Below are 12458 nucleotides of genomic sequence, written 5' to 3'. Positions count from 1 at the left end.
TCATGTGATATATTTTGTATGACTGACTGTCTGCCTATATGCATCTCAAATATCCTTCTCTCATCAGATTATCATAAATCTATAAATTATCATTCTTCTGTGTGCTATTACTTTTACTTGACTACTACACATACCTTCTTTGTTTAAACTTGAATATCATGTAGGCTGAAGCCTTCATTTACAGTAATGTTGAACAGATAGATCAAAGTTTCACTATACTATATAAACTATAACAAACCAAAGAAGTTTGAAAATCCTGTTACCCATGGCATTTAAAAACAATAAGTTGCAGAATGAAAAACCCGACAGAGAATAAAATATTGTCATAGCACACAAATTGGACAGTGAAACTGGTGAAGCATCCACCCCCATTGCACTTAAAAAACAACAACACTACGCCTATTGATAATAAATAATTGATAAAAATGATAAATAGATAATCAGGACATACTATTGCACTGTTAGTGAGAAAAATTGATGAATAATATGAGAAGTGGTCCCTTATTGCACTATTATTGCACACATAGTATTATTATTATAGTACTAGTAGAAAACAGCACATAAAACAGGAGGAGAAGTAGGAACCAATGAGCGCAGGCTGTTGTGTTCCACCGGATGGAACACAGAGGCGCGCACGCACGCACGCACTCGCCGTTTCCTTGGTAACAACATTACGTCCACTATTTACCACTGGCGTCACCTCTTCATTTAAAAACAACATGGACATCCAGGAACTAAGTAATTACATTAAATCCACTTAACGAACAGCTTATTGAACATGTAAATCAATAACTTTGTATTAGAAATATAAATGAAATGTCGCGATAACTGCTCGTTTAACGCTACATGTGTTTAGCTAATGTTAGGCTAACGTTTACTTTAGCCAGTCAGCTAACGTAACTAACTAACTTAGTAACTAATGATGATAATGTCCAATTTTCAGCTCGTGTGTTTTATATACAGTCTGTGGGTGGGTAACGTTGTTAGAACGTGCATGTTCAGGTGTTCCCTTCCTCCCTCGTTGTTCTCCAGGTGTCCAGAGCTGTGGAGATAACATTGAGGAAGAACAAGAAGAAGTGGACTTGGACGAGGAGGACCGTGCTATCTCCAGGTGGCTTTTCTTTTTTTCTTTTTTAAAATCAGGCCAAATAATACCCATTTTTGACTTTATTAGGTTGAGACTTGGTTATTACATTCATTTTCACGGTCCAGGTCTCATATCTGCAACTTCTCCATACACACTTTTATGCAACAGGCCTCTTTTACATACTACACTTACACACTTAAAGTGGCATGCAAACGTTTGGGCACCCCTGGTAACCCCCGAAACTACCACAGTGTGTAAATAGTAAATATCTTGTCTGATACCTTGGTCAAAGTTATCTGAGAGCTCAAGTCTCCTGGGTTTCTTTTGCAGGCTGCTGCTTTGTTTCCCCTTTTCACTCTAAACTTGTAGAAAAGAAAAATAATCTTAAAATGTTGCAAAAAGAGTGTTTCATCTGTAACTTTATGCTTTTTGGAGATCATTTCATCTTCCATGTGAGTAACGACTATCCACTGTTCATACATTTATTCATTTGGGACAGTATTTATTCTTGTACTATTTACTTCAACTGTGCATAATTTAGGTCTGAGATTTGAGATTTACAGCTTTTAATTTGAAAGGTTTGCAGCGGCCCACCGTGGCTATGTGCTAATTTAGTAATAACTGCTTTAAGTCAAACTTATTAATTCTGCCTTGAAATGATATGATCTTTTGCATTTCCCCCTCCAGTTACTCTTCTGCAGATGTCGCCTTTGATGCTGTTATTGGCTGCATAGAGGACATTATAATGGGTAGGACAGGACTAGAGATAAAACCACTCATGCTTTAGGTTTTATTATATGTTGACTTTTCTCAGTGAATTTGGCAAAAATAATTGTTCAACAACCTGAAAACTTTCAGTGTGTCCTCCTGTCCATGTCTTTTATTACAGAAAATGAGTTTCAGCAGCTTCAGCAGAGCTTCATGGAGAAATACTACCTCGAGTTTGATGACTCAGAAGAAAACAAGCTCAGCTACACACCCATCTTCAACGAATATGTGCGTTTTTTTGTGGCAACTGTCTGTGTCTGTCTAATGTAACACACCTGTCTTCAATGACTATGATATAACTGATTTATATTCCCCTGTTAAATGCTAATACACAGTTAGCTTCAACAGTATATCAACTTTAGATCAACTAAGATCACCTTTATATAAGTTATTGTATGTGGTGTAGGTGGACCTGCTGGAGAAGCACCTGGAGCAGCAGCTGATGGAGAGAATCGCAGACTTCAACATGAAGACCTTCACAGAGCTGCTTATGTAAGATGTGAAGCTATTTCCTTCTGTCTGTTTCCTCTTACAGCAACTCATTCATTTTAATCCATTTAGTGGTCTTGATGGTGTCTCTGACAGGAACCAGTCAGCGCACACACACACTAGTTTGTTTGGTGCACCTCTTAACTAATATTACATGTCAGCATGCGGCCACTAGATGGCAGAGCAGGACATTTGAAAACAGGAGGAGATTCTCAGTTTGTCTCTGGTTCATCTGCAGGCAGCACAAAGAGGAGGTCTCAGATGACATCTTCGACATGCTGCTGACGTTCACTGACTTCATGGCCTTCAAGGAGATGTTTCTGGAATACAAAGCTGTGAGTTGTTTTGAAGCTGAGCGTCCCAACACAACCTATTATTATTATTATTATTGTTAATGAAATAAAACAATATGAATTTTCTCTCATCAAATTGGCAGAATGACAGTTGATGCTATAATCCATAATGTGAATTAGTTTTTGTGGGTTCACAGTTTTAATATAAAAATCACAGCTTGCTCCTGCACTCACATAAGCTCTGTTTAATGGGTCAGTGTTTCAGTCTATTGACCTTCATCAGGACCAACATTTTACACTTGTTATGTGGCTTCCTTTTAACACAACAGCACACGTATGCAATTAGTTGATTACAGGTGTGTGTAGTTATCAGAGGAAGTGACATCATCACAAAAAAGGAAAAGAAAAACTATTGGCTTAAAGCATTCAATTAAATAACAATACATTCTGGACCGCAATAGAAAATGTGTAGCAATCTAGAAAAGAAGAGGAAAAAAAGGATCAAATATAAATATTATTGGTAACACTTTACAATAAGGGTCCCTTAATTAACGTTAGTTAGTACATTATTAAGCATTAATATATAAACCAATGTGTTAATTAATGCTGAGTAATGCATACATAATGATACAAATTACATTATTCAACTTTTATTATTACTTAATAATTTATTAACTAACTTTGAGTAGTAGACATTAATTAACCTTATTGTAAAGTGTTACCTTATTATTTTCACCAACATCTTATATATAAGAAAAATATAGGGGGAAAGGGTTCACTGACTCATTAGATCCAATAACTCCAGGGGGCAAAGACAACAATGGAAGTGAATTAATTGATGTCATTTGACTGGATGATGATATTATAAACTTATTTTTTTGCACCACATGAGCATCATGTCATAAAAACAAAAAATATTCTGGCACCAAAAGAAAGTACGCACATATAAATGTAATGTAAACTGTTAAAATATTCATAAACTGTTGTTTGAACCTCAATAATAATACTGTGTTGTATATGTTTGCAGGAGAAGGAGGGACGAGGTCTGGACCTGAGTCAGGGCCTGGTGGTCACATCTCTGCTCCCTGCAGCCTCCAAACAGACCAGCTCCATTGAATCACAGTGACACACACACACCTTGCCTCTTCCTTCATGTGTACAGTCAGGCCTCCAGAAAGTCGTTACCTTGTTGTCAGTGGTGTTTGTAACTTTTTTTTTTACTCTGATGTCGAGCTTCAGGAGAATCTAAATCTAAATCTAAATCTAAATTTGTAATGGCAACTTCATATCTGCATCCCTGTGTTCTTCATGGTAGGTGGGATTGTGGCATTTTTCTCTATGCCCTACAAACTGCACTGGACTACAACCATACTTTTATTCACATGAAGTCTCATTAAGATGAAACATTGCTGAGTTCTGCTCAGATGGAGAGAAGGACTCTGAATTTCTGGTGCTTGTACAAAGCCAATGCCGCCGTCAGTCAGGAAAACATTTAGTATAATTGACTGTTCCCTTGTACATTGTTTTTTTTTTTTCATAAGACAAGACTTTAGCGGAATACATTTTGTGAAGTTTTAAATTATCTTTTTAGCGTGAAAGTTCATTGGATTGAGTTTTGTGCCTGTGAAAGTGATTTTGAATGTAAATAGTGATTGTTTGTGTGTGCGTGCGTCTGAAGATCCACAGTATAGTTTTCAGTACAATGTCAAAGTGTTTTCTACTTGTCTTAACATGACAGTTTTAACTTTAAAAGTATATTTATGTCATTGCTGAAGTACTGTTTATATGTCACATTTGTTTAGTGAAAAGATATTTCCAAATAAACAAGTAAAAAGCCTCACACTGCAAATTACCGAGTGCTTTATTAGACCGAGTGCTTGGTGGAGTCCCAGCACTAAACACAGGATTTCTCTAGTATTCAAACTCTGGGTACAAAAACACAACATAGAGGTTCATACAGTACAACAGGAGTTATTCATGTGCTGCAGAAACAATGCAACTCTTCAGCTGCAGGAAATGTTTGATTCATATTGTATATTTTTTATTTTCAGCATTGTTTTGGCTTCCTCAATGAAATTATCTTGGTTCTGTCTCAGCACATAATTATAGTCTGAGGAAATCTCCCCTGCCGTGTCAGTTTATGAGAGTTGACACCATACTCTGTAAACAAACAAAAAAATACAAAACAAACTTCCAATAATCACATTTCTTCATGATAAAAAAAAAACCCAACCTCAGACCTCACTGCCTACAAGTTCATGTACATGTTTGAAATCCGAAGTCTTTAGAGTCAAAGTTCGGGGCTGTGGGGTTTGTAATATGGATCTTTTGTTGGATCGTCCTCTCGCCTCATTCACAAAGGAACAGAATCATTTTCCATTTCGTGGAGTTTTCTTCCCTCTTTTGATGCAAAAACAGTGGTTTGCCACAAAGTTAGTGTTATAAGACCTTACATTCATTCACGTTGTTTCCTGTTTTTGCCAAACTAATGTCAGATATCAATCAGAGTTAATAACTTTTGTGCATTTGAAAACATTCCTTGTCAAAGTGTTGATATGTTTTCAGAATATTAACAATTGCACTTATTTACTACTGCTGATACTATAGACTAAAATTAATTATTAATGCTCATTTCAATTGTTAATACTATTTACAATAGTGTTATCAAATATATTATTTTCACAACGGCCTGATTGTGAAGCCTCAGTGCCATCAGAGCCCCTTCAAAGACAAATATAATGTTGATACTGTTGATATCAATTATCTATAGTATCCACATTTATCATGATAATCCAGTGTTTCTGTTCAACTTATTTTTCATAATGTAAAGATGAAAGTCTGTTGAGTTTGATGTGTGGGTTATATTTCATCGTATTGTTAATACTGGGGTTAAGGCTGAGGTCAGGGTTTGAGTTACCAGAGCCGGTGTGTCGACACTAGACTATCCAAATATAACTACAGTATCTCCAGGGAAAGAAAAAACACAAGTTGTTCTTCCCAGCCGGGAGCAGCGCATGTTCGATGTCCTAGGTCGGCACTGTGTTCGTGGCGGCGTTTCCTCCATCTCCCCTCCAGTCCATGTAGGCGAAGAACGCACTGGCTCCGTACGCCAGAGTCACCACGGCACCGAAGAACTGGAGGTGAAGAGGGGAGAGAGGAGAGGAGAGGAGAGATAGTTACACAGTCTGTAGTCGACATGAATCACGGAAACATTTACATTTTTATCTTTTCACATCTCTACAGATTCCAGGTCCGTGTGCTTTAACAGCTCTGATAACACATTAATAGGTCATTAGCCAAGATAAATACATTTTAGCATGTCGTACCTCAACGTCAGAGAAGTGCACCTGATGATGAGTGTGTGACAGGGTAGGGCTGTGTGTGTGTGTGTGTGTGTGTGTGTGTGTGTGTGTGTGTGTGTGTGTGTGTGTGTGTGTGTGTGTGTGTGTGTGAACTCATGTGCTAAATGATACTGCAGCTGTAAACTGATGTGGACTTTAGCCTGTGGAAAGAAACTATAAAACAGCATATTGATCCTTTATTCCTTGACACTGACCATGTATGGTCACACACACCCCCCTCGTGTATTCACTTCACACCTGAACTATTTTTGCTACCTAAACACTGGCTCTTAAACAGCAGAGGGGAGGAGGAGTGAGCAGCAGCCGCACCTGTGGTACAAAGGTAGCAAATAGCACATGACATACTTTCGATGTCATGTGAGAAATGAGATGATAAGAAAAGCCTCACCCTTCTCCATCTCACTCTGCCTCACAAGCACATACATACACTGTACACGTTCTGGGCGTTTGTACGTGACGCACCCTGATGGGTAAACATCCAGAAAACACACCAAGCCAAACAGTGATGGTGTTCAAACACTAGATGACTGTGCAGGGCGTGATCTGAAGAATATAAATAAGATATTGTAATACCAAGGACCACCCACTGCAATGATGTCTTAAGCCAGTGGTTCTCAAAGTGGGGTCTGGGGACCGCCAGGGGTCCTTGAGAGGGTTAAAGGGGTCCCCAACGTTTTCTTGAAATGTTACCACTTTTTTCTAGAATTTTTATAAACTTTTTTTTTGAGAAATGTTCCCAGTTTCTCCTAGAAAATTTTTAACTGTTGGGGTTTTTTTTTTTTTTTTTTTGAAATCTTACCACCTTTTTTTTTCCAGAAATTAATTATCTCACACAATATTTCCAAAAATCACACCATTGGCCCTAATTTGAACATACATTGACTATAAAAGTAATGTTCTTCAGTCTCAGAACAAATATTTGTGTATTTCTGGTGTTTGTCCAATGGGGGTCCGTGGTCTAATTTGTGTCGATTTAGGGGTCCTTGATGTAAAAATGTTTGAGAACCACTTCCTTAAGCGACCTGAAGAGCTCCTTTAGTGCCACATTAGTGATGTCAAGGTGCTCTTCAGAAGGTTTTAGAAGGTCCTTTATACCTGGTGCTGTGAAGTTTTTTTTAATATGAACATTGTCGTTGATTGTTGAGTTGGGGATTGCTTGTATGATAGTTATCTCGTACTGCCTGAGTCTATGTTTCGTTGGTGTATGTTTGCTGTCTTTGTGCAAAGGTCAAGGTGACATCTAATTTCCCCTCTGAGGTATTAATAAAGTACTTCCAGTTCCACTTCCAGAGAGCACAACCCTTATTGTCTTACACAAGTCGACACACAAGGGATTAAAGTCAAATGGTAGAAAGATTTATCAGCGACTATTGGTCCTGAACTCACTGCAACGTAGATTTTGACAAAGTAGACCATTTCTACAGAGTCTGGTATTTGTTTGTTGGTATATGTTTGTTTTATTAATAACGTAAGAAAATCAAATAGATATCTATTGCTAGAAATAAGTGATAATTAAAGAAAAAAAAGACTTATTTGGATGTGTCTAAGTGTCACAGGTGTCAGGCGTCTTACTGCAGCGGCTGCGAAATGTCCGTAGAAGTAGCCGTAGCGATAAGGGTGGACAGATGCTGCATTGGCCAGGAAGGCAGTCAGATAGAGGACGGCTGCTATGCCGTTATAAGCCATCACCTGTAGGACAAGAGAAGAAACATTAGTAAACATTTTGGTCACCTAAGAAGAAAAAAATATACACAGTATTTTTTAAGGCTCATATGGTTCAGGTCTTTCTGTATTTCTTATGGGAATCCCGGGCCACCAATTGACCCTAAAGTCAATTTCACATGGACCTAAAAGCCAGAAACAACTGGAACACATTTGATCTGTATATGCTAAAATAAACAAATACCTACCGTCAGAGGCCAGGGGATGGAGCTGAGTTTTCTCTGGGTACCGAACAGGATCATGCAGAAGAGGATGGTGGTGAGGAACCACAGGGTGACGGCCACAAACAACACCCAGCCGTACGCCGGCAGCGCCCAGTAGGGGGCGCTGGCTATCAAGGCCCAGTGGAGCAGCCCCAGAACCTGGAGATGTGTAGAAAGACGAACAGAAGAAAACACTTAAAAGTGATAGAAACATAAAAATGATATTTTAAAACAGTGAGTTTAACAATTCATCAATTGAGGCCTGGTTTGGTTTCGTTTGCTGCCTCTCTGCTTGCTGCCTGTCCCGTCAGAGAGGACATGAAAGGACAGTCTGTTGAGTGTGCAGAGCTCATGTTTCACTTTTTACACACCTGATACACAAACATACACGCAGCGGGCACCACCTTAACAAAGAGAAGCGTTCTGAGCCCGAGGAACAGCAGACCACCTCAGTTTCCTCATTAACAGTAATATGTTACTGTAATATAAACACGTTGTCAAACTGAGACAGGATGTTTTCATTGGTAAAATAAACCTTGTTTATTCATTTTTGATGATGACTTACAACAGACGGCTTACTTAGTTCTATTGACTTAGCTTTTAGAGTTGTTATTATGAAAATAGTGATGTAATTTCAATATTTATCCAGTATATTTATCCAGCCTCACCGAAACTTGCCCGAAGCTATAGATAAGCACAAATGATAAAGGGCAAGGCAATGGGCACACTATGAAGTGCATGGGACTGTGGGAGATGGTGTGTTCAGATTTAAAGAATTTGAATATTTATTCCATAAAGCCACTTGCACTCTTACACCTGAAATATGTTAATTAGTTACTAAAGTAGGCTAGTTGACTTACTATAATGTAATTTGGGGGAATCTGAGTTAGAAGCCATTGTAAGCCTAACTCTTTTCCTGTACCACAAAGATGGTGGAGACTAAAACAGAGGTAAAACAGAGCTAAAAGAAGATTAGATTTAGATTTACATCAAATACTATACTTTTTTTAATAGTGGTGCTGTTTTACAACATAAAACAAAGTGGCACGTCCTAAAAATCACTTTTTACAACAAGCCATGTGTCGTAGTTTATGACATTTCTATAAAAACTAAACTTTCTCTAGTTTACTACTGTGAGACTGCGTTCCTGCTGACTTATTAACCTTTGGATGACATATCTCTACCCCATATATATATATATATATATAGCCTACTGCAAGACAAGACCATTTGTCACCGCAGCAACACAGGTAGCTCACAGTAGCCGACAATCACGGTACCCTGAACATTAAACGAGGCTGTAACAGAGGGATGGGTCCTTACCCTCCTTCTTTTTACAGTCTATGGTCCTTACACTTTGCATGTGAAGACCATATAGACTGAAAATAACAATGGGCGTAGCCTCAAACATTATTTCACCACTGCTTCACCCTCAGTTATGAAACAGACATGCATGCAACCAAGAAGTTTGTCTACTGGGTTTTCACACGTTAGACTGAGGATAAGTTGAAATAAACTATGGCATGGTATAGGAAAATTGTGTTCATTTGCACACCGGTATGTGTCTACACAAATGAGCATTTTTGAAGCATGTGATGAAGAAACAATGTTAAGTTTATCCTCTAGGTAGAAAATTCATATGGACACATTTCACTGTAATGTGCTAAATCACACAAAAGGCTTGTCATCAGACTACAGCTATCAACCATGCGAGGAGACCAAAGCACACAGGTCAATTAAAAAAAAAATCTATACTGAAGTTATCTCAAGAACAGGTGTAGACCTTATCTCTGTCATAATAATATTTACAGAGACCCAACAATTCAAAGAAACACATGGCAGCAGTGGCGAGGAAAACCTGCCTTTTAAGAGTCAGAAACTCGACTCAAGGTTGGCAGCCATTCCTGGACTGGTTGGATTGAAGAGGAAGACTGAGGAAAAGTGCGGTCAATGAATCACATCTATAGAGGACTGATTTGGTTTTGGAGCTGGCATCAAGCAGCCACTCAAAGGTTTTTGTTCTGAAACCATTTAGGGGTTTTCACTCAATTGTTAAATTAGTTTAGTGGGCGATTTCTAATTTATTCACACTGGAACTGAGAGCTTGACTATCTGCAGGCTGCACATGAAACACTACCAGAATAAACCCCATTGTAGGCTACATAGGGTGCAGTTGATAGTACACTTGAATATTTGGGCAGGTCACTTGTCATGAGCGAGTGTTGCCATGTCTTCAGGAAAAAATGGAGTCTTCAATTATTCAGAAAGTGAAGAGATGCCTAGTTAGCATGCTAGCTTCAGTAGAAGATATGATAGACCCTAGACACAATTGGCGTTGCTTCACGTCTCTGGACAGAGCTGTAGATGTAAAGTTTGATGCTGAACTAGCAACATTTCCTATGGACTAGTTAGTAAACAGCCGCTATTGCTAATGGTAGCCATGAAGCAATAGTTCCTACTGTACAGATTATTAATGTACGTTGGCAAAGACTTACATTAATAAGTCTTTACCAGCCCCAACAAACAATTTGAGTACAACACTGGTACATTACTGCTAACTTCTGCCCTTCTGCCTCACTGACCCCATTACTACAACACCACCACCACCAATAAAGCTAAAAACTCATAAAGCATGAAGGCCTGTAGCAAATGTTTAACTGACATAATACAGAATGGACTTTTGACAGTGGCTTCTAGGTCCTTGAAGGCTACATGGGTTCAATTTAATAATGGGATAGTTATGAAGGGACAGGGCCTCCTTGGGGACAAAGGTCTTCTTCTACGGTCCAGTCACATGTCCTCTGCACAAATACATCACTGAGTGGGGGGGGAAATGAGTTTGAGTCGAAGATCAACACCCTTGGCATGATTTCCTCTTTACTTAATTCAATCCTACAATCAAATATCAGAGCAAACAGAAGACTCACAGTCAAATTTCAGTTTCAGCTCCATACCTGTCCCTGGGTTGGCCTGATATGAGTCTTTGTTTGCACACAGCAAAGCTAAAGCAGCAGAGCAGCAGCACCGACCAGTGACAGCCAGGCGTGTTTTACTTGATCGATACCCAGTGATGTTTATAAGCTTGCTGGCACAAATTTAAATTCCTATGGCACTAGATTAAGAGTGCGGAAATGCAAATGTCTTCACACAGTGCTGTTATATGATGTGGGTCGCAGTGCTCTGAGTTTATCACACTGTGGTTAGCCTTTAACTCTTCCTTGATAATCAACATAATAGGGTGTATATTTAGCACATTTAACTGTTTATGACTGATTGTGAGTTACCTGCTCTCAAGTTCTTAACATTAGTAAAATAGCCAATGAGTTACAACTAGTATGAAATTAGGACAAATGCAACAATAAACATGTGAATACTGAGATACAGGAAGTGGCAACTTCATATGAACACCACCAAATTAGCTTATTCATCTGTGCCATTGAGCTTCACTGAACCTTTTAAAAACAATGGGTAACATCTTCCTCTATTATGAGGAACATGGGCTCTGTTGTTTATTTTGACTTAACCACACACTGACCTGAAAACTAAGAAAAATATATAACAGTCTTACTCTTTAATAACCTGTAAATTAAGCCTCAGGTGCTTCCAATAAAAACAAATTGAAAAAAAAGAGTAAAAGTTTAGCCCACAGAGCTGAAAACGGGAGTAAAAGCAGAGCAACTCTCTGAACTGTTACGTACTATTTCAGCAATCATGAGGTAGGCTGGGATACTTCGGATAAAAGACATGTCCATCATGACGGTGACGTTAGAGGCCAGCCCCCGGAGGCTGTTGCCCCCCTGCTGAGAGCTCTGGGCGTTGGGAGAGCCGGTCTCTGTGGTAACTTTGGACGGGAAGTCTGCCATGTTCTTGCAGCTTATCTGAAGTTGAGTATCTCCGAAAAAAACTGACAGCTCCGACAGAAGTCTTCAAAGAATATTTTTCCTCCACCAGCAGGTTTCAGTTTTCCTCCAGAAAAAAAAAAACGCCTGAATGTTGAGATTCAGTAACCATTGACTACTTCAAATGGTGACGACATCAAAAAGCAAATATTCAAATTAACAAAAGTACAAATACTTAAAAAAACCAAAATATATTGGTACAAAAAAACAGTCCAAAGAGTCAAAGAGGAGCCCTCCAGTGAAACATCCAAGTCCAGATATCCAGTAGTTGGTCTCCACCTGTGCTGACAGGTGTCTAATAGTGGTGGTGTGTGAGTCTCTCTACACTTCTTGCTCCCATACACACACAAACACCCACACACACACACATTGAATATTTCGTCATCCTATCTCTATGCACCCCCCCTCTTTACCACCTCCATCGGCTCCTGGCACCTCCCATATGGCTCCGAGGCCTTTCACCCGAGTGACTCAATTAATGTGTTTGGAAACAGGGAAGAGGAAGGAAAGATAAAGAGCTCAGTGAGGCCCTCTTGTTGTGGGCTACTGTTGTGTACCTGCACACCAGTCCTTTACAGAGGGGTAATGTGTTGCCGCTGCACTGCGGTCAGTTTAATAAATGACACATAAGGTAT

General features: G+C 39.0%; 2 protein-coding genes across 2 annotated transcripts; one reads left to right on the top strand and one right to left on the bottom strand.

Annotated features, from left to right (window-relative positions):
• The first annotated feature begins 674 nt into the window (after window positions 1-674).
• On the top strand, window positions 675-3965 carry arl2bp (ADP-ribosylation factor-like 2 binding protein). The gene is made up of 7 exons (XM_083972901.1): window positions 675-738; window positions 1033-1111; window positions 1775-1836; window positions 1977-2083; window positions 2262-2347; window positions 2583-2679; window positions 3665-3965. The coding sequence occupies exons 1-7, from the start codon at window positions 720-722 to the stop codon at window positions 3761-3763; spliced, it is 549 nt and encodes a 182-aa protein (XP_083829027.1). The 5' UTR covers window positions 675-719; the 3' UTR covers window positions 3764-3965.
• A 515-nt stretch (window positions 3966-4480) lies between these two features.
• Window positions 4481-12169, bottom strand: pllp (plasmolipin). The gene is made up of 4 exons (XM_083973176.1): window positions 11623-12169; window positions 7910-8083; window positions 7572-7688; window positions 4481-5771 (listed from the first exon to the last, which is right to left on the bottom strand). The coding sequence occupies exons 1-4, from the start codon at window positions 11785-11787 to the stop codon at window positions 5664-5666; spliced, it is 564 nt and encodes a 187-aa protein (XP_083829302.1). The 5' UTR covers window positions 11788-12169; the 3' UTR covers window positions 4481-5663.
• Window positions 12170-12458: the final 289 nt, after the last annotated feature.

This window comes from Trachurus trachurus (genome assembly GCF_905171665.1).
Source record: "Trachurus trachurus genome assembly, chromosome: 6".
NCBI lineage: Eukaryota > Metazoa > Chordata > Actinopteri > Carangiformes > Carangidae > Trachurus > Trachurus trachurus.
The sequence above is the reverse complement of the archived record's forward strand: the minus strand, read 5'-3'. Positions and strand labels throughout refer to the sequence as shown.